The sequence below is a fragment of the Planococcus citri genome, chromosome 1 (genome assembly GCF_950023065.1).
Source record: "Planococcus citri chromosome 1, ihPlaCitr1.1, whole genome shotgun sequence".
NCBI classification, from domain to species: Eukaryota; Metazoa; Arthropoda; class Insecta; order Hemiptera; family Pseudococcidae; genus Planococcus; species Planococcus citri.
In genome coordinates this window covers 64252093-64273231 of record NC_088677.1, presented here as the reverse complement: position 1 = coordinate 64273231, position 21139 = coordinate 64252093, and the positions used below count along the sequence as shown (strand labels likewise).

At 33.4% G+C, this 21139-nt stretch overlaps 6 protein-coding genes across 7 annotated transcripts in view; 3 read left to right on the top strand and 3 right to left on the bottom strand.

The window, feature by feature from the left end:
- The window catches only part of disp (dispatched), a 344626-nt gene extending 343802 nt beyond the window's left edge, over positions 1-824 (top strand). Inside the window, exon 18 of the mRNA XM_065347081.1 lies at positions 587-824. The gene's annotated coding sequence lies outside the window, so the exon portion shown is untranslated. The remainder of the gene's footprint in view (positions 1-586) is intronic.
- Positions 825-4319: 3495 nt separating this feature from the next.
- On the top strand, positions 4320-7138 carry LOC135833343 (C3 and PZP-like alpha-2-macroglobulin domain-containing protein 8). The gene is made up of 4 exons (XM_065347099.1): positions 4320-4457; positions 4539-4689; positions 4779-5966; positions 6077-7138. Exons 2-3 carry the CDS (start codon positions 4653-4655, stop codon positions 5324-5326), a joined length of 585 nt encoding a protein of 194 aa, XP_065203171.1. The 5' UTR covers positions 4320-4457; positions 4539-4652; the 3' UTR covers positions 5327-5966; positions 6077-7138.
- A 2641-nt stretch (positions 7139-9779) lies between these two features.
- Positions 9780-12611, bottom strand: LOC135833316 (cell division cycle 7-related protein kinase-like). 2 transcript variants are annotated; one of them, XM_065347052.1, is made up of 10 exons: positions 12466-12611; positions 12346-12392; positions 11982-12092; positions 11683-11902; positions 11504-11597; positions 11293-11435; positions 11111-11225; positions 10732-11046; positions 10294-10654; positions 9780-10212 (listed from the first exon to the last, which is right to left on the bottom strand). In XM_065347052.1, exons 3-10 carry the CDS (start codon positions 12082-12084, stop codon positions 9896-9898), a joined length of 1668 nt encoding a protein of 555 aa, XP_065203124.1. In that variant the 5' UTR covers positions 12085-12092; positions 12346-12392; positions 12466-12611; the 3' UTR covers positions 9780-9895. The 2 variants fall into 2 exon arrangements, with proteins under 2 accessions (XP_065203124.1, XP_065203123.1); XM_065347051.1 differs by having other exon boundaries at positions 12346-12607.
- Positions 12612-15371: 2760 nt separating this feature from the next.
- On the bottom strand, positions 15372-17164 carry LOC135833306 (zinc finger protein 568-like). Its single transcript, XM_065347041.1, has 3 exons — positions 16904-17164; positions 16667-16834; positions 15372-16595 (listed from the first exon to the last, which is right to left on the bottom strand). Exons 1-3 carry the CDS (start codon positions 17039-17041, stop codon positions 15525-15527), a joined length of 1377 nt encoding a protein of 458 aa, XP_065203113.1. The 5' UTR covers positions 17042-17164; the 3' UTR covers positions 15372-15524.
- Positions 17165-17358: 194 nt separating this feature from the next.
- l(2)37Cd (general transcription factor IIIC subunit l(2)37Cd) lies at positions 17359-19894 on the top strand. The gene is made up of 9 exons (XM_065347042.1): positions 17359-17610; positions 17674-17890; positions 17956-18122; positions 18199-18387; positions 18455-18659; positions 18733-18887; positions 18955-19120; positions 19193-19384; positions 19683-19894. The coding sequence occupies exons 1-8, from the start codon at positions 17500-17502 to the stop codon at positions 19324-19326; spliced, it is 1344 nt and encodes a 447-aa protein (XP_065203114.1). The 5' UTR covers positions 17359-17499; the 3' UTR covers positions 19327-19384; positions 19683-19894.
- The window catches only part of Cbl (E3 ubiquitin-protein ligase CBL), a 142140-nt gene continuing 140408 nt past the window's right edge, over positions 19408-21139 (bottom strand). Inside the window, exons 11-12 of the mRNA XM_065347038.1 lie at positions 20345-20438; positions 19408-20232 (exon numbers count right to left, since the gene is read on the bottom strand). Coding sequence (XP_065203110.1) covers positions 20190-20232; positions 20345-20438 — 137 coding nt within the window. The 3' untranslated portion in view covers positions 19408-20189. The remainder of the gene's footprint in view (positions 20233-20344; positions 20439-21139) is intronic.

The window sequence follows — 21139 nt, the reverse complement described above, 5'->3', positions numbered from 1 at the left end:
AAGCAATGAAGGGATTATGATTAGTGATGATTTGACTATTGCCCCTTTCAGAGCAATTTGGAATTGCTGGAGGAAACTGAAACCTCCCTGGAAGCTTCTGGTTGGTTGAAAGGTTGTCGCTTTCGAGTTATAAGATTGATGAGATGATTATTCTAGTTGATTTATGCAGATTATTAAAGAAAAAAATACGTAATTCGTGAAAAAAAAAAATTAAAAATTAGCTGCAAAAATAGCTGCTTTGAATTTTTTGTGTTTCGAGAAATTCGCTAAACATCCAAAATTGAATTTAAATTCTTGAAATTTTAAGTTATTGGGGTTTCAGGACATAGGTACTCTTTTTGAATTTAGGTAGTAGATAAGGAAGTTTTTTCTTTTTTAAATCAAAGCGCTTCATTTTTTTATGGTTTATTTACAACTGCCAAAAAAAGAAGCCAACGATAGAGATCATAGTTGTTTTTGTTTTTTTAGAAACCAGTAAAAAATCCTCGATTTCAATACCTACATTTAAATATTTTAAGAAATGTTCAAATTCTCTTCTAAGTTCTATGTACCTAATTAAATTCAAGTGAAATTGTTTTCTGAACAGGTCGGAATTGATCTTAAAAGATGAAATCGCCGAATTCCTGCCCACTTTCAGTGATTAAGGATCAGCCTGAAATATTGAAAATAATTCAAAAAAGAAAGCGTAATCAACTATCCAGCTCCAGCCATCCGAGCATCGAAAAAAAAACACGAATTTTTCATGACAGTTCTGTTCCAGTCGTCAGTTGGTAGCATTGCGACGAATGATTTTTCAAAAAAATTGATAATTTTCACACCGGTAAGCATTCATTTCGTTGATATCGATGTGATGTGAGGAAAAAGTAATACTCTGTGCGTCAATGCAACCTTAATAATCATTGAACGACCAATCTACGTACTTAAAAAATCGTTTTAAATGATTATACCTAATCAGAACTTCCTTTTTTTTAATCAAAATAATTTTTAAAAAATGATAAAATATTGATTCAATTTTTTCCATATTTTTTCAGATAAAAAATAACGTTTATCGTTTAGACAATGGAGATCGCTGTGTCGTATTCTGAATGAGCAATTCGAATGTTATGTGCTCACTGAAGACTGAATTAATTGGATTTTCCCAGGAAAAAAACTGGCCTTGGCTTAGAACTGCTAAGTTGATCACTGATCAGGTGGAAGTTTCGGTGGGTTTTAATTTTTATCGCAGAGGAAATTTTTATTTTACACGTATTTTTTAAATTTTATTTCTATTCTACAAAGACTGAAGTTCAGAAGGTCAAATTGAAAATACTCGTTTCAAAATTGGTAGAAATACAACTTGACGCGTTCCTGATCGATTTCAGAATTTACCAACTTGAAAATTAACGAATAAGAGGGAGTTTTTGGAGAGCCTGTTCCAAAACTCATGTAATCAAAATTTTATCTACCTATACCTTGATTGGTTTTTTGATTGTTTTTTTTAACGTTTGAAAACATTTTCTACCAAAAGTGAGCATTTTAAAAACGAAAACGCGATTCTTCTGAATGGAGTATATTTCCAAAAGAAATTATGAAAGGATCAAATTTAATAATTTTCAGTCCATAGGTAGAACTTTCAGCAAGATTAATTCAACTTTCGAAGAAATGAAAAAAAAAGAACAGTTTAATGCGAATAAAAATGTTCAAGTTTTGAAAAATATTCAATTTTCAAGTATATTTTTTTATTTGGTTAGGCATTTTTCACTTTTTTTTTAATGTAAGCGTTTTTCAATTCTTAAAAACATTTTTGAAAATTTTGTTCATAAAAAAAATCGCAAAATGAAAACTTTATCAGGTTTTTTTCATAATACATAAATGCTTTTTCTTGCATAAAAAAATAAAAGTCGAGTTTTTGAAAACAAAGTTCTATGTAGTTTGAAAATAATCTAACAAAATTTTTTGTATTTTGTACTTTTAGTTTCTAGAAAAAAATAATTTCAAGGTTTAAATTTTAAAAAAAAATAAAACTTTAAGAAAATTCAAGAGTCCACCCCCCCTCGAGGGGGAGCCATGTGCTGTAGCTTATTCTACGAGAAATTGTATGTACAATAACAATGAACTTATGTAATTTTCCCATATAGCAATGAAACCAACATCATCAAAATAACTTTATTTCGAAAAGCGTGAAAAATGAGGGGGGCTGAGGGGGTCTGCAGAGGACTAGGTGATTGTAGCAGAAAATCTGAGGTCATATTCGTGCTCAGCGGTATCGAATCATATGAAAACGATACCAATGTCATCAAAATAACTTTATTTCGAAAATTCGTGAAAATTGAGGGGGCTGAGGGGATCTGGAGAGGGGTAGGTGAGTGTAGCAGATATGTAATCTGAGGTCATATTCGTGCTCAGCGGTATCGAATCATATGAAAACGACACCAATGTCATCAAAATAACTATATTTCGAAAATCGTGAAAATTGAGGGAAGCTGAGGGGCTCTGGAGAGGGGTAGGTGAGTGTAGCAGAAAATCTGAGGTCATATTTGTGCTCAGCGGTATCGAATCATATGAAAACGATACCCTACTCATTGATAGTTATTTTTTTCAAAATTCCCATTTCACCCCCTACCCCCTACGATACATTACGAGTATTCCAAGTTTTCACCACGGCGCACCAAAGCAAAAATTTCTAATATAGTATATGATGTTTGAGGGCCAAAAATACATCCAAAAAAAATGTTTACAAAATTGTACCTCGCAATCTTGATTGTTAATAGGCATAAAAAAAATGAAAAAAACACCATTTTGAGGGGTAAATATGAGGGGAGGGGGTTGAAAATTTTTGTAGGGATACCTACTAAGGATATACATAACTTCCAGAAAAAATTTCAAAATCGGTTGAAATGGGGCTGAGAAAAGTGTTACTGAAATTTCAAAAAAGGGGGGTTCCGCAAAAAGGGGAGGTGGTGTGGATCTGAAATTTTTCACGGGGTAGTTTCTCGATGGTACCCACTTTCAATGCTGATATCAACCCGGACGCTCTCGGGGCCCATTTCACCCCTCCTATGTGCCGATAGCCTTTTTGTGTTTTTTAGAAAACCCCTCACATTTGAATGGTTCCTGCTCCACCCCCCTTGGGGGTAGAAGTGAAGTTGATATATCATTAGATCGGAAATTTGACGTAGATTCTTGTATCTAACCTCATTTTTTGCTAAAATGCAATACGGGGGAGAAAATTGCAAAAAACTGGTTTTGGGGGGCTTAGATCCACAATAGGGGAGAACGCTCACCAGGGACGACCGGGGACTCATCGGATTCGTGTTCAGCACTAAAAAATGGACCAGTATACCAAAATTCAGCTTTCTACCTCACTTTTCCCAATGGAATGCTATTTTTCCTGGACTAAAAACGGTTTAACCAAAAATGGACGTAAAACTTATTTTCGTAGCGTGAATAATGAAAAATATCTTACAAGTTACAATGCAAGAAGCGACGTGAAGAATGTTTGGTCTCGTGCTTTATCTCCCCTCGCCTTCGACTCGGCGTGTCAAATCGCACTCGACCAAACATGTATTGTAATATACTATTAGATTAAATTATGCTTCAAATAATAATTAAAAAAACAACATTCCTTGCAGAAAACTTTTCTGTTTTTTTTTTCAAGTTCAACTATCTTGGAAAGATATGGAGACAAATGATGATCGATTTTTTCTCAAAAACATATCGTTTTAAAATTTTTAGCAAGCGCATTTTGAAAAATATTTCAATATTATTTTGGTCAACATGATTGTGATTGGAAATCAATTTTTTCAGCAGCCCAATCAGTAATCAATTGTCACATTTTTGGAAGTAATTTGAAAGTGAACTAATTTATATGTATCGAAATCATGCTCAAGGCCCCTGAGGATTGATTAGAAGTGGTTAAATTAATTATGACAAATCGATTAAAGGTTCAAAAATATGAAATTTTTACCAAACATTTTTTCAAGTGTTCATTCTAAAAAAAATTCATTTTCGTGATGAGAAAATGATCCTTTGAAACTCTGGCGGTGGAAGTAGGAGGAGATCTTGCTCCTATGTATCTAAAACACCTTGATTTTTTGTATTATTTGTAGATCACGGGATTAAACGGGGGAGGGGTGGTGAGGTGATAATTTTTAAAATCGAAGCCACCCAACAACTTTTCAAAAGAGATTTGAAGCATTTGAAAAAATCATTATTACTTAACTAACATTTGCCTTTTCTGGCAGCGATTCTGAAAATGGTACTTTTCAAAAATCCATGTTCGGTCAAAAAAAAAAGTGTAAAGAAAAATCGAAATTGAATTCTTATAATGTGATCCTTCATCAAATTATTTAGGCAACTTATTCGACCCTAGATTTTTTACATTTCGCTTGTTAGGATATTTATTTCGTTCAATCTTCAATTACGCGATTCATTTGCTATTCACGAGTTCATGACGTGTTCACGTACCGAACTCGGAAGTACGTAGTAGTCGTAATGTTTTTATTGACGTGTAATATGAACTTATATTTGTGTTTTTCCTCCATCTTTATCTGTTTTAGATTATTTTATTAATCGTTGGTGAAATTTTCGAAGGTTACCTAGTCGTGGAAAACTTGTGTGGTGATTGATTTTCTTTAAAACTCGTTTATTTGGCTGCTTTCTTCAAAACCACCATGCAGATTTCTGAAAGTACACCTGAATTAAACGAAGGTAAGCTTTATTGGCACAAATATTTAACATATTACCTACTTTTTAATATTAATATCTAGGTATTAATGTAATTTTAATATTTATTCCAGCTGATCCGAAACGTCGTAAAGACACGATACTGAAAACTATCCATTACCGATACGAAAAGTTTATTCAGTTCGCCAACTCCAACGCAGAATTTCGTCTAAATTTCGGTGTAAAAGCGTACAGCAACGCTCATATTTTATTTACTCCGACGAAAGAACTTCGAGATTCAACTCCAGTTTACGAAATTGTCCTGGGTGCCGATCACAATCGACATTGCAGCCTTAGAAGAAGACAACAAGGATGTGAGAAAATCAAAGTTGACTTGGAAAATATCGTTTCCGGTGACCAATGGAGATGGTTTTGGATAAAAATCTCTTCGAAAGGATTAATCGAAGTCGGTAAGGATGGTAACGAGTTGCCTTTCATGTTATGGGAGGATCCGCATCCGTTGAATATCGAATATTGCAGCTTTTCCAGTTGGGAGAATACTGCTGCGTTGTGGTGTTTCGAATGTAGTTCCAATAATATTAACCTTAATAAGAGTGACAGTGAAGACTTGATGAAGAAGCTTTCGGTAATGAATTTGAACTTGTATGATTATAGAGTTTGATTTTTTATGTTATTCACAAAGTAATAAATATTATGTATCTATCTAAGTATATAAAGAAATTATGATTTCATAGTTGCTTATTCATTCATCGTATTAATGAATATCGAAAATAAGTAGGTTTTTTTAATTCAGATAATTAATGTTAAAAATAAATTTATATCTTATCGACCAATCAATATTCTAAAATAGCTTCGAAAATAACTCTAAAATTCAATCATTTATTGAAAAAAAAAATCTTGTTTTTAATTATGAGTAATTGCCTCTTGAACTGAGCAAAAATAAGCAATTTAATCAACACAGTGAAAGGTTCCTTTATTCGAACTGTGTAGGCAATTTATTCAACACTCCTAGTCGTCGGTTACAAATTACGATTAGGAGAACAACCCAAAGTATTCCAATCTCAACGCGTTAGTATTTGAAAGTGAAGTCGAAATCTGTATTTGATGCAAATGTGAAATTACATCTCGTGTTTTTTGCATCTTTTTGTTTCAGATTATCTAATTCGTAGAGTAAATTTTTGAAAATCAGTCGTTACTCGGTTACGAAATTACGAAGTGAATTGTTTTTTTCGAGAAGCTCGTTGATAAACTGCTTTATTCCATCATGAAGATTTCCAATACGAAACCTGAGTCAGTAAAAGGTAAGGATTTGACCATTTTTCAAACTACCTAGTAGTAAATGTAGATTGAAACTTAATGATAGGCACTCCAGTACTCGAACGAATTAATTAATTTCAACGTGTGTTCTCAGCAGATCCGAATAAAGGTCGCAAGGATACGACGCTGAAAACAATGCATTACCAATACAGACGATTTTTTCCGGTGGCAAAACGCGACGAAGAAATCTGCGTAAATTTCGGTGTAAAAGCTTACAGCAACGCTCATATTTTATTTACTCCGACAACTGTGCTTCGAGATAAAGCTCCAGTTTATGAAATCGTCTTGGGTGCTGATCACAATAGATATTGCTGTATTCGAAGACAACGAATAACGTGTAACAAAACCCACGTCGAGTTTGAAAATATCGTATGCGGTGACGAATGGAGATGGTTTTGGATTAAGATTTCTTCGAATGGACTGATTGAAATTGGTAAAAAAGGTAACGAGTTGCCTTTCATGTTATGGCAGGATCCGTATCCGTTGAATATCCAATATTGTAGCTTTTCTAGTTGGGAAAATACGGCTGCGTTGTGGTCTTTCGAATGTGGTCCTAATGTTAATGACGACGACTTGACGAGTTATGGTTTGAAAATGAGTTGAATTTGGTTTGTGGAGTTGTTAGGTTTTTTTTCAAGTGGAAATTCAACTTGTCTTCTGTGTGAATTTGAGATTGCTTTCGTTATGTCTCGAGAAGGAAAAAAATAAGGATATCTGTCGAGTGTTTTGTTTATTACGAATTGATAGTTTATGATCTGGGTATTTGTAGTTTCAATTTTGTGGGACCGAAGTGTGTTTTCAATTGGATAGCTGATTGAATGTTTCATTTGTGACAACTTGTTAAATGTTTTCAATGGTCTTTTCGTTGGACTTTTTTTCATGCTTATTGTTGTATATTATTTAGATGACGTAAGAATTTCTAATTTTTTGAATACGACTCGTCTTTTTTCAAGTTTTAAATTGGTCCAATTTTTCGTGAACTAGCTGGTTGTAAAATTGTGATCGTGATCATTTTTAAAATTGTCGTAAAATAATTTGACTGTTTTCAATTTTGTAAACTTCAATAAAGGCAATAGAAATAAGTAGGATTGAATTTATGTGTATTTTTCAATGTTTGTCATTACTATTGTAATTAATAAAAGAAATTGATGCATGGCTCAGAATTTATTCATTAAATTTTCACTTTAAAGTATATAATTTTCCTATAAAAATGACGTTTTTGCCATGAAATAGATATTGGCGTTGAATTCTTTGTGTCAAAAAACGTCTACGTTGACTATTTGTTCGATCAATTTGACCTTTAAACGTATCATTTTCCAATGAAAATGACGATTTCCTCATTAAATATTACTTAAACGATGAAATAAATATCGCCATTCAATTCCTCGTGTCTAAAAACATCTATTTTGACTCTTCGTACGATTGATTTGGCCACAAAACAATTCAAATAATTCAATAATTAATTCAAATTAATTCCTGCGATTGCAGCGCTATCTGTGATACGAAAAGTAAAACAACCGCTTAAAAAGAGAACAAATTCGCACTTGACAGCAAAGTAGTCGCCATCTAGCGGTCGAAACAGAACTACAACGAAACTAGGATATAATTTTTCGTTACATGTATTCTTATGGGAGATTTGCGATTTTCAAAAATTAATTAAAAATCGTGTAATTATCGTAGGAGTGTAATTTTTACTTCAAATGAATGTTTAATTCTTCTACTTTTTGAGAAAATTTATTACAATCTCTTAAACATGGTTTTTCTTGCAAAAAAATTGCACCGCATTTACAACGTATTTGCATTGTTTATTGTATCCTGAAATGCTGAAAAACATAGGAAGTGCAAAGCAATTTTTTCACAAGAAAAACAATGTTTAAGAAATTGTAATCAATTTTCTCAAAAAGTAGAAGAATTAAACATTCATTTGATGTAAAAATTACACTCCTACAATAATTACACGATTTTTAATTAATTTTTGAAAATCGCAAATCTCCCATAAGAATACATGTAATGAAAAATGTTATCCTAGTTTCATTGCTCGTAGCAGCGCGTAGCAGCGCTATCTATTGGGACTGTCAACTGCGAATAGTGAAAAAATTTGGAACAGCGCCTTAGGCGGCAGAAAGTGGAAGTTCTTTTGTTATCCTCATTCGAACGCTAAAAAGACTTCTTTTTCCTTATGTAAATGAGGATAACAAAACAACTTCCACTTTCTGCCGCCTGAAGCGCTGTTCCAATTTTTTTCAATATTCGTTCTCTTTTAAAGCGGTTGTTTCACTTTACGTGCCACAGATAGCGCTACAGTCGTATTTTGAATTTCACACGATTTTTTTTGCAATATAGATGTACGTAGGGGTTTCTTGATGCGAGAAAGAGGAACAAATAAATAAATTCAAGTTTTAAATTGATTTAATTACCAAGTTGAAGTTTTCAAATCATTCAGAAATTTTATTTAATGTTTTGGCTTTGGCCAGGGATGAGGCCCCAAAATGATTTTTTTCAGGTTCCGGGTTTCGGGGCTTGGGCTTTCAATCAAAAATTTATCAGGTCTTGGGCTTGGATTGGAGCTCAGGAAACTTTGGGTTTGGGTTTCAGCCTTCAGGGCTCAGTGTCCGGGGCTTAAAATTGAAGGGTTCCATGTAAAGAGGCCTTAGTCATTTTTTTGTTTTTTTTTTGATCCACAATTTTGAATGTATTAAATTTTTTTTTATTAATTTCACCATTTTTAGTAATATTGAACTGTTCTTCTTCTAGTTCTTCTCTTCTTCTATGAAAAAAAAAAAAAAAAAAAAACGAATTGGCAAATGTTCGCTTGTAGAAAAAATTTTCAAGTTCATTTGAACTTATAAAAATCAGTGAAAAAAATTAACCAAAGCCTTATTTTCATGAAGCCCCTCAGTTGCAATTTTAATGAAGAATAAAGTAAAATCTTATTTGATTTCCTCTTGAAAAAAAAAATTCAAGGGCAGATCCCAATTGATTTTTTCAAAATTATTTGAATGGAATGGAACACTTTTTTTTTAAATCAGAATTAAATTTTTTTGGAATTTTTAATTACTGTCCAAATTTTTCAAGTATCATTTTTCAAAGAACAATGAACTACCTACAGAATATTATAAATAATGTACCAAAACCTCCTTAAAATATTAAACTTTTTGCTAAAGTTTTTTTTTTTGAAAAATCATCTTTTTTGACCTTTGATGTTGTGAGATGCACAGAATGGTAATTACAATAATTTACAAAATGTACACAAGCCCCGAAAGGCCGAAAAGCCCTGATCACAGTTTGGGTTTCGGGGCTCACGTTCGGGGCTTGGTTTTCAGAGGAAAAGGTTTCGGGTTTTGGGCCAGGGTTTTGTAGGTGACAATTTTTTGAGGTTTTAGGGGCTTGGACATTCGGGCTTCAAAGAAATAATCAGGGCTTTTTCGGGTTTCGGGTCCTGGTCCTGGGCCGGGCCTCATCCCTGGTTTTGGCTAAATTTCAACGGTCTTCTGCCGAGCATTGCAAGTGCAATTATTTTTTTACTTTTTTTTCCAGAAAAAATCAAGAAAAAAAATTGAAAAACTCTTCATCGAAGAATCCAGTGAAACTTTTTGCAGCCAATTAACAAAACACAATTTCAAAACCCAATCATTTATTTTGCTAGTGAAAGTTTACAAGAAAAACATATTTCATAAAAGACTAGCAAATATAATAATACGTGAACACAATTCCCGTAAACATTTCTAATTACATAGAAAAAAAACCAATACGTGGGTTAATCAAACCCAAAGAAAAAACATTAAATATACACGGCGTCAACGTGTAGCATAAAAATACACCTACCTATCGAATAAAAATCCCATCGAAACCTTAATTCAATTAAATTTAAAATAATAAAAAAAAAGTTGACTAATAAAACGACGACCGACGATTAAAATTTGATTTTAAAAAAGGCATGTTCCAACGCATCCTTGGCAGTGTATCTGTTATCGGGGTCAACGCACAATAACTTTGACAAAAGATCATAAGCTTCGGCTGGGAAGACGTAATTGGGCGAGTGTTTGGTCCCTTGGGTTGTATCTTTACATAAACAACCACCTTCGGGTAATACCTTCTGATAACACGAACGACACATTGGCAAATTGGTGTTTTCTCGTTTCACCTCCGAAGAAGAACGTTGCCTCAATCTTTCGCACATTTTACTGAGATCAATCGGTTTACGATTTTCATTACATAATAAAAGACGACCTGAAAAATAAAATATGCATTTTAAAAATATATTCGATATGATTCACTAGTAGCCTACGAGTGAAGTATACGAAAACGTACCCAATTTTGTGGCTGTGTTTCGGATATCTTCGATACCGAAAATCGTAACCATCTCCATTAACGCTGTCACATCATCTGGACCTCGGAAGAACGGATACGATCCGCTCATAATCGACACCATTATTACTCCGGCAGACCATACATCTACGGCAGTCGTTTGATGAGGATATTTCAACAATACTTCCGGTGATCTGTATCCCGGTGTACCGGCTCTAGGAGCATGCATAGGTTTCCTAGTCACGCAATGATTACAAATTCTCGGTTTAGTATCGCAACCGCAAACTCCGTGAGATGAGACTTTCGTAGATACAGGTTTACGAAACATAGGCGATGCTGAATTCAACGAGAATTGCGTTTTAATCTGTAACAAACGAGACATTTTTAGATTCAGACTGTTACAACTTCAGGAGTAAACTATCGGTGCGAACAAACGTTTACCTGCGAATTCTGAATCCTGTAGAAGCTCGAACCGTAAGACAAACCGCCAGGAGACTCGGCTTTCAAGTTTTTCGATATTAAAGGAATAACTTCCTTTTTAACCTCCGCCGTAATATTACCAAATTGCAAATTACGTTTCACTAAGTTTATATTTCGACTAATGTTGGCGTTCTTCGAAACCGGTGAATTTTCTTTAAACAGCGGACTCTTCTTTTTATGCGGATACTTGTAGCATTGCCGATCGGTGGCCTTTTCTGGTACATTGCTACTCAAAGAATGCAGTACTGGTCGTTTAACTTCAGTCGGACAGTTATCCTGCGAAAATCAAAGCAATTAGATCGAACTCAAAGTAGCTCTACAACGAACTAAGAATACTAACCCGTTCAAAAGGATCGATGACTCTTTTACGTTCGTTTTGGATGTTGCTCGAACTGCACAATTTTTTCAATCCGTTATCTACCTGATGCGATAATCCAAAATCGACCAATAGGAATCTATCGAAAAGCACAATTAGCACACCGAACAGCTGACTCGAATAAAGTACAAGATGTACGGTTTTACCTTCTTTCTTTTCTATTGTACAGAAAATTGCTGGGTTTAACGTCACGATGAATGATATTAAACGAATGCACTCTTTGTAAAGCAATCAACAAATTCTTCATATACAGCTGAGTTTCAGCAGGATCCATCTCCGTGACATAATTCTATTAACAGAGGTTTCCGAGTAAAACTCCGCGGTAATTTTGCAGGTATCAATATAATGAAATCTTACCGAAAACGAATCATGAGGAAAATATGGCATTACGAACGCAACCGAATCTTTATTACGCAAACACAACTCGAGTCCGACGACGTTATCTCGACCACTGTGTAAATAAAGAGTATCGTGTATTAGTTTAAATTACGAATCATCAAGTATACGTGAATGTAAAACCACGATCAAAAACCTACCCTATATCTTTGAGACATTTCAACTCTTGGATTATTCTAGTAGGGTGCGAGGTTGGAATCAGGTGTTTAATAGCGAACTTTTTCTTCTCTTCGAGTACTTTACTGGTAGCGACAAACACATTGCTAAAGGTTCCTTCGCCGATTTTTTTATGAACTATGAAATACTGATTGAGTTCCGGTAGCTTATTAACGAGTTTTTCGACTAAAGTGTCTTTTTTATCTGCACAATAAAAGGGAATAAATTACGAACGATGTTTACAGCGAGTGATATTCAAACTAACGTATTTTTTTCAAATTACCCTTGACGTCATTTTTCGGCAACACATTCGTGTCTTCAGGAGATTTGATCGGTGTTTTGGTTAATGTCACTGCGCTCATATTCAACGTACATAATGGTTCCATAAGATTGTCTGTAATTCATAAAAACAAGAGATTAGTGTTTCGAGCTCGAAAATGACGGGAATGGTTATTAATAACTGTAACGTTGATTAATCTAGTAGAAACGCCTGGCTTTAGTACGAATGAGCTAATTATATAACAGCCACGTATTGAAATTTCGATTCTAAATCTGTTGTATTTTTACATAATAAAGCATAATGGTTGTTTAAAGAATTAAAATACGATTAGCTTAGGCTACAAGTAGATGAATAAAAACGTACATACCGTTGTTTGAAATGTGCTTCGTCTAACACAGATGCCAACACGTTGTCCTTAAAATCAATCGTAATGAAAATACAAGTCAAATAGTCAAATTTTGAATCTCAAAGGTCAATTAACAAATACCTCGAATAATAAATTGACGAGAGATTGAAAATGAAAGAAGTGGCAAAATTATATAAAGTCACACAACGAAGGCAGAAAAGCGCCAAAAACGGAAAACCGTAAACGAAAATGCGTCAGCTGATTTGTGTTGTTCTTTTTTGGCTTTTCGTCGCGTTCCAGTCGCTTCGACTCCGGTGATTGAACTCAAAACTCAACTCAGCATGCGCAAACTAGATGCGTAGTGGTTTGATACTTGAATTGAAATTTGAAAATTCACTAATTGATATTCAATCAAATTCAAATTGGATTGGAAAATTGGAAATAAAAATTTAAATTCTATGACTATGTCAATGATATGAATGATTTTCTGTGTCTTTACTCACTTTTGACTTTAGTATACCCTTTCAAACTGCTCCAGTGCTCCGGAAGGGCCAAATATATGAACTTCCAACTTCAGTACCTACCCGACGAACATTTCAAATTTAAAAAATTCAAAAAAACAAGTAAAACAACACTACATTAACATCGTATACAGGCCACAGGGGTGCCCAAAAGTCAGTTTACTTACGCCATCAAAAGTCACATACAATTCAAGTCAAGATTCAATAAGCCTCCTATAGAAATAGGAAAAACTAATGACATTAAACTGATAGGAAATTTTATCCTCTACAATTTTCTTCATGGTCATTTTTCTCTAGGATGCACCGTTCGCCGGGAAAATCAACTTTTATTATGTCAAAAAACGCAAATTAAAAAAAAAATAAAAAATTAAAAGAATTGGGAAAAAAAATTTTTAGTTTATTATTTCAACAGTTAATTTCAGTTATTTGTTAAATGATTCCCATAATTTGACGAAATACAAATGTTCTTTTCAAAAAAAACGCGTCAAATTTTTTTTTTACAAAAACGACAGACCATTGGGGGGGGGGTGCTAGGTGCTACCAATATCAAATTTTGTAAAAATGAAAAAAAATATCGAGTGATATGTCAAAATGTAGGTTTCATGGGTCGAGAAACACGAATCTGAGGTCCTCATTTCCCTGATACCCCTCGGGGGCCATTGAGGAGGTGCTACCAAAATCAAATTTGTTAAAAATGAAACAAAATCGAGTGATATATTGAAATATTATAGGTTTTTTGGGTTGAGAAACTCGAATCTGAGGTACTTTTTTTCCTCAGTACTCTTGAGGACCCTTGGTGAGGTGCTACCGAAATCAAATTTTGTAAAAATATAAAAAAATCGAGTGATACGTCAAAATGTAGGTTTTTTGGTTCGAGAAACACGAATTTGAAGTCCTTTTTTCACTCAGCCTCTATGGGTACCCTAACAATTACACACTCAAACACACATTTTCATGCAATCGCGGACTTATGCCTTATTCACTTACAATTACTTCGCGTTAATTTAGGTAGGTACATAGTTAAAATATAGTCCCGTTTGAGACGAGATATCTCAAGAATGGTAGCACCTCCCCAACGGCCCCCGAGGGGTCTGAGGGAAAAAAGGACCTCAGATTCGTGTTTCTCGACCCAAAAAACCAATATTTTGACATATCACTAGATTTTTTTCATATTTACAAAATTTGATTTTGGTAGCACCTCCCCAAGGGGTTTGAGGGGAAAAAGGACCTCAGATTCGTATTTCTCAACCCAAACAACCTATACTTTGACATATCGCTCGATTTTTTTTTTTTTCATTTTTACAAAATTTGATTCTGGTAACACCCCCCCCCCCCTAACAGGGTCTGGCGGTTTTGTAGAAGAAAAATTTTGACGCGTTTTTTTTTTTTTGAAAAGAAAATTTATATTTCATCAAATTATGGGAATCATGTTAAAAATAGCTGAAATTAACTGCTGAAATACCTAATTTTAAATTTTTTCCCCAATTTTTTTAATTTTTTTTTTTTTTTTAATTCACATTTTTTGACATAAAAGTTGATTTTCCCGGCGAACGGTGCATCCTAGAGAAAAATGACAATGAAGAAAATTGTAGACCATCCTAGAGAAAAATGACCATGAAGAAAATTGTAGAGGATAAAATTTCCTATCAGATCAATGTCATTACTTTTTCTTTAGGAGGCTTAATTCTTGAATCTTGAATTGTATGTGACTTTTTATGGAGTAAACTGACTTTTGGGCACCCCTGTAGGAGTTTCAATTTGAGCAAAATTAGAAATTTTGGATTATTCTTCCTAATCTTAGACCTAGGTGAAGGGAATTAAATTTTTCTAAATTAGAAAATAATCACATCGTTCTGGTTAAAACTGAGTAGAGAAAAATCAAGCGATTTAGAATTTCTGGAGGTTCCAATCAAAAATGGCCCAAAAATACGAATTGTTGATGTGTGAACGTTGAATTGAAGGACTGGTACGATTTGCTCAAAAAATCGCTCTTGAAATAGCTTTTTCGAGATTTCATGTACCATCCAAAATTCACCAAGAATCAAAAAATGTTTTTTGGAACCAGAAATTTTGGTACAGGGGTTCTAGGGCATGCTCTTTCAATATAGTTTGGTTTCATTTAAAATTGAAGCGTGTAAGTTCGAAACGTTTCTCTTTAAACAAAAAAAATCACTCCTTGAAAAGTACCTAAAAAATAGAGAGAAAAAAACAACTCAAAAACTCAACACCATTGCATAACATTAGAATAAAAAAAAATAGAAAATTCTTCCACTACAAGTGGATTACCACTTCACTAGAAATTCATTAACACGTCAGCCAGAAAATAATTCATACATTTATTTAAGTAGGCACAATACAATAAGAAACGATAATTCAAAAAAATAAATACAATACTTGGAAAAACGACAAAGAAAACACGACAGTAACAAATACAAAATTACGAATAGGTATTTATAAAATTGACCGAGTTCAATCAATCAACAAAATAAAAATAACGATAAAATTTATAACATGAAGATAATAATATCCTGCAAATATGTTATTTATAAGTACAAGTAGGTAAGTATAAAATACAAAACAATGTGTTTTTTAAGAATTCTAACTAGGCCATTTTACTAATAAGTAAAAAAATACAAAAAAAAAAAACTACAAATCAAATCAGCACAGATTTCCAAAAACCTAAGGTACCGTATTCAAACTAGAAAACGTAGGTAACATGGAAGATTTCGTCACATCACTCGTATCATACAAATCAGTATCATCAGAATACATCAAACCATACGACGATGACATATCATAAAACATCTCGTTACTGGTACTAGACTCTTTCAAATTCATATCTGTTTCGGTACTGTAATTCTTCTGAATATCCGAACCAAAACTAGCGTCATCGGTAGAAATACTCTCTAGACCTAAACTCAACTGTTGGCAATCTGTAAACAACTCCTGGATCAGGTTACCTTGTTCTGTCTCGTTCAAAACCGACTGAGACGCGTACATGGAAATATTGGGGAATTGATTTTCTGCCTCGTGTTTCTTGTAGTGAGTTTTCAGGTTCACATTTTGGGAGAATGTTTTATCGCATATGTTACATTTGAAAGGTTTCTCACCCGAATGGCTTCTGTAATGTCGTCTTAATTTCGCCTTATTTATGAATTTCTTTTCACATTCGTCGCATTCGTACAAGTTGCCTGTTTCGTTAACGTATCCGTGTATACTCATTACATGATTGAGGAGTGTTTGTTTATGACGAAATTGTTGTCCGCACCATTTGCACGTAAAAGGGTTCATTTTTTTATGTATCATGGTATGCGTCTTTAACGAAGATTTTTGGTTGAATCCGGTGCCACAATTTTCACAAAGGTATGGTTTAGCTCCGAAATGAGTAAGACTGTGACGATTAAGATGACCTTTGGAACTAAACGATTTACCGCAAATGTCACATTTGAATTTAGAGCTTTGAACGACTTCGGTTGTGTTTTGTTGAGAAATGTTTTTCTTATTCATGAACGAGCAACGAGGACATGTCAAATTACCATTCTTTTTGGGTAGGAATAAATGTGTTTCGTCTTTGTAACCGCAGTCGTTACAGATGCAATAGGATAGTCTTTCGTTTAAACAACGTACTTCGTCGGTATTCAACTTCATGTTACAGTCGCAGCAAGTTATTATACCAGTCGAATCGAAATTTATTGTGATAATTCCTAGTTTTTGGATTTCATGGCAGAGATGAGGTGGCTTGTACAGAGTCTAAAAATAAATCACATATTGACTGAAAATATCAATTACAACGAGTGACGAAATCAAACAGATGTACTTACATCGGGGCAAAGTTCATTCTGAAGTAATTTACTCGGTTGAATTTTCTTCTTTAGATTCTCCTGCACCAATTTCACAGAGTTGTGGAATTCGAAAAAATAATCAATGGTGGTTTCGCAAGAATTACAGATGAATTTGGGTAAAATCACTTCAGCGTTGATGAGTTCGGTCTACAAAAAAGAATTCATTTTCAATACGTTTTTCAAGATAGAAGGATACTGAAATATTAGAAATTTTACCTCTTCTGGGAATAACTGCTTAATTTTCGATAATAATCCAATTTTTACTGCTTCTGAACTGAATATGAATTTGCCATCAGGTTTCTCGTAGCCACAAAATCTGCAAATTTTATCGAAACCAACCGCATTATTGGACATATTTCGACAATTTGAAGATGAAAAAATGGGAAAATGTTCACAAATTTGGAAAAGAAAATGAAAAATTTTTCACTTTATAATTTTTGCTTCGTCTATTTTCACTGATAAGATAATCTTTATTTTCATTTCGTAGATTGATGAGTGAAATCGTTCGCAAAATGTGTTATGATTCGTTCGCGAACTTTTGAATTGAACGCCATCTTGATTCATAACATTTCAACCAATCACAATTCAGCTTTCTGTGACGTCATTTTGATCAAAGCCAATGATATTATTTTTGAGTTCGCGTGTTTGTTTACAAAGAAATTTTTTTTGAAGAATGATGATAACTAAATTTCCGGCGTGAGTGGAGAAGTTTTTTCTTTTCTATCGTTTCTAATGTAGAATTAATTGAGTTATTTTGTTTTTAAACGTAAGATCGAAGATCTGAATCCACTTTCATATAAAATCAACCTACAATGAACGAAAAAACCCCCATTGAAAATCTATATTGCGTCGAATATCCGGCTAACGTGAAAAATGACGATCGTATGATACAAACTTTAGGAGGAATAAATACAATTTCCAATGTAAGTATTGCTTTATATTCTTTCCCTTTGAAAATTTTCTAACCATTATTCCTTTTGCAACAGGCGTTCTCTTCAAATAATTCCAAACTAGAATGCAGATTCCGTCCAGAAGACAAATTCTGTAAAGGTACCAACGGTGACAAGAAAGATAGCTCAAATTTTTTGATGAAAGTGAAAATCAAAAGAACCATCGTTAAAAGTGAAGATGGAACTTGTAATGAATCAGTTCAATGTACTCCTGAAGTGATAGGAAAAGTAAAAGAGGTGTTCCGATTCAATAGTGAGTGTTTTACTGTCTTTATCGATGATTTTTGAACGATATTATAAGCTATCCTTTTGTACCAGATCTTGCTGACTTTCAATATTTACCTATTGAAAAAGATGAAACTGGTGAGATGGTTTGTTTACATGATCAAATCGTTCCTACGAAATTGGAACCTGTATCTTGGCTCGATGAACCTACTTTATCGTATTTACCACCTGCTTCGTTCGCTCGTATTGATACCGTACAAGTAAGCATTTTTTATCTACGTTCGTTCTAATTTTACCGATTTCCATTAATTCCAACTCTGTTTTTAATTGCTCTAGCCATATTTATCTTCAAGACCTACCGATGATGCGACTCATTTAACTGGACGTACACGTGATAGGAGAAGCAATTTCGTTAAATTCGTTAGCCACGAATGTAAAGAAATTCCAGATATTCCTAATGCTAATACGCTTCGTTACCTTAAAACTAAATTAATCACAGAAGAACAAATTCTGAAAATTAAAGAAGTACGTGTTTCGATCTTCGGTTTATTTTTCTGCGCACCGGTGATTAATTTTTTTGTTTTTATTTCAGCTATTCGAGCTAAGACCGGTATGGACCAGAAATGCTTTATCCAATATCACTCGAATCAACGAGGTAGCCCTGAAATATTTATTAGCTCTAAGCGCTTATCATTTTACATCAGGACCGTTCAGAATATCGTGGGTGCGATTCGGATACGATCCTCGTAAAGATCCTGCAGCTAAGAAATACCAAACCGTGGATTATCGTATCAGAGGTTCGTACGTTTATGAACTACATCAACGCCTAATTCGTGTAATTCGAATTCCTAAATTTTTTTCACTGTTTAGGTAATGTTCAAACGTTGCTGGTTGAACGTTACCCTAGCAGGTACGCTTTTCGTAATAAACACAAGCCTTGGAAAGATGAAAAAGTCAACATAGAAGAAAACTGTTACGTTTTTAAACCGGGATATTTACCTCCTCACGGCCAAATGTTCTATCAAGTACTGATAATCTTGTAATCTTCGTCACATTTCTGCTTTTTACTAATTTTTCTTCATTTTATTCCAGCTTTGTGATATTCACATACCGGAAATTCAACAAAAATTGGAAACTTTCGACGACTGCGAGTACGACTTGAAGAATGGCTGGTTACCCGAAGAATTTTGCGACGAAATTCGTAAAACAATCGATAAATATATTCTCGAAACTCTCAACTCGACTCAGCACGATAAAAGTAAGCAGTTTGATTTTTGGAATCATAGATAGCGAATCATTTCAAAAAATAATAAAGTTTTGATTTTTCCAGCCGATCAGAATGACGAAGAAAGCTCCGATGTGGACATGAACGATGAAACTTACAACGACGATGATTTCGATATGAGTGATGAAGATATGGATTTCGAAAACGACGACGAAGAGATCACAGATTCGGCGAATTAATCTTACCAGTGAAGCGATATTTTTCGACGATTTGTTTTCTTGTATCAAGATGATACAGGTGAGTTTGATATTAAAAATTCATTTACAAAAATACGTGATATGTTTATTTTAAAAGATGGTAACCAATTTTAAAGTAAACAATATACACCTTTGAATATCGAGAAAAAATTAAAATAATTATAAATAAGATTTATCAACTAGGAAAAAAAATTCGCACTTGTGCGAAGCTGATTACGTCGTCGTTGTGGCAAAACAAACTACTTTACGAATATTTTATGTAGTATTTTTCTCTTCGAAATAATATGTATCTTAATATTATTAATAAATTAATAACAAACGCGTATTATGATTTACAGCTTCGCCGAAGAAGGATCTCGTTGAAGATGACATATTGACACATAATTACAAAACATGATTCAAGAAAGATCGAAGAATTCCGTATTAAAAAAGAATGATTGTATCGTAAATTATTGTACAAAAAGTGAAACTATTCGATCTTGTACTTTTCATTCACAAAGAATATGGTTTTGCCACGAACAAACAATAAATTTTCAAATTCTTTTCTTAATATTATTGAAAGTGTCATCATTTCCATTCTGGTACATACTTTATTAAATCTCACATAATAAATAAAAGCGAAATACTGAAAAGAAGAATCTAAAAAAAGAAATATTACATTCTACGAACGGATTCGCACGAAAAAAAATATCCGTTAAAAAAAAGAAGAATAACAACGATTTATAAAATAATCAACAATTTTTTTTTCAAACACAAAAAGAAGAAAATAAATAGGAAAACAAAATTATTTTACAAAGTACATAGTATTTATTTATTAGTTGTTATTGTGTTTAAATTAGTCTTCTTCAATTGTATCCGAAGTTTTGATTATAATTTCCGCTGCGTAACCTATAACAAGATGTTTTTGTTAAATGACCTACATATCAATGCTATTTCAATAGAACGTGTATTTTTATTTACTCTGGATTCGGTGTTTTACTACGAGTATACCTTTACCTACCTAGAATCTTGCAACGATGATCTGACTAGATTTTGTTTTGCATTTGAAATGTACGGATTACGTTTAGCTGATATTACTCTGGTTTCGACGCATTCTGAGGAAAAAAAATACAAAACATTGGTTTGTGAAAAGATGCGAAATTTATTCACTTTATAATAATGGCTGTGCATTCGAATGTACCAATCGTCAAGAAAAATATAAATTGAAATGCACCTGTTAAGAAGTGTATCCGAATCTTTGATGCAAAATTTAAAAAACTACTAATAGTCTTCCAAAAACGTAATGGAATCTCCAAAGCAAAAACCACATTGAGTGAGTCAGTTAGAAGTTCCAAAACTAGCTTGATATTGAATATTGGGAAAAGCGATGATAAATTTTTTGTTGATGATCCTATGCTGAATAGAGTGCTCTTAATATTATGCCCCAAATCCTCTTCTCTTCTCAAAAAAAAAAACGGCCATAGTCAGGTCAGATTACCTTGCAACTGTCATAGATCCTCCTAGGTACTTAAAATTAGACTTAGGTACTGTTCAAGTTTATGTAAGCGAAAAGAATCAAAAATTCAAAACAAAAAAGGGTTATTTTTCTGTTTTAAATATTTCAATTTGGGAATAGATACCTAGGTTAATTTAAATATTATAAAATTTTCTTATTTCTCAATTTAAAAAAAAATAATTTGAAAAAAGTCGACTTGAAATTTTGGCGAAAAAGTACGTAAGCATTTTTTGTTAGAATGTTGAATTTTTTGGCGATTTTAGCAGAATTACTTCTTTATAATTTCAACAGAAAATTTGA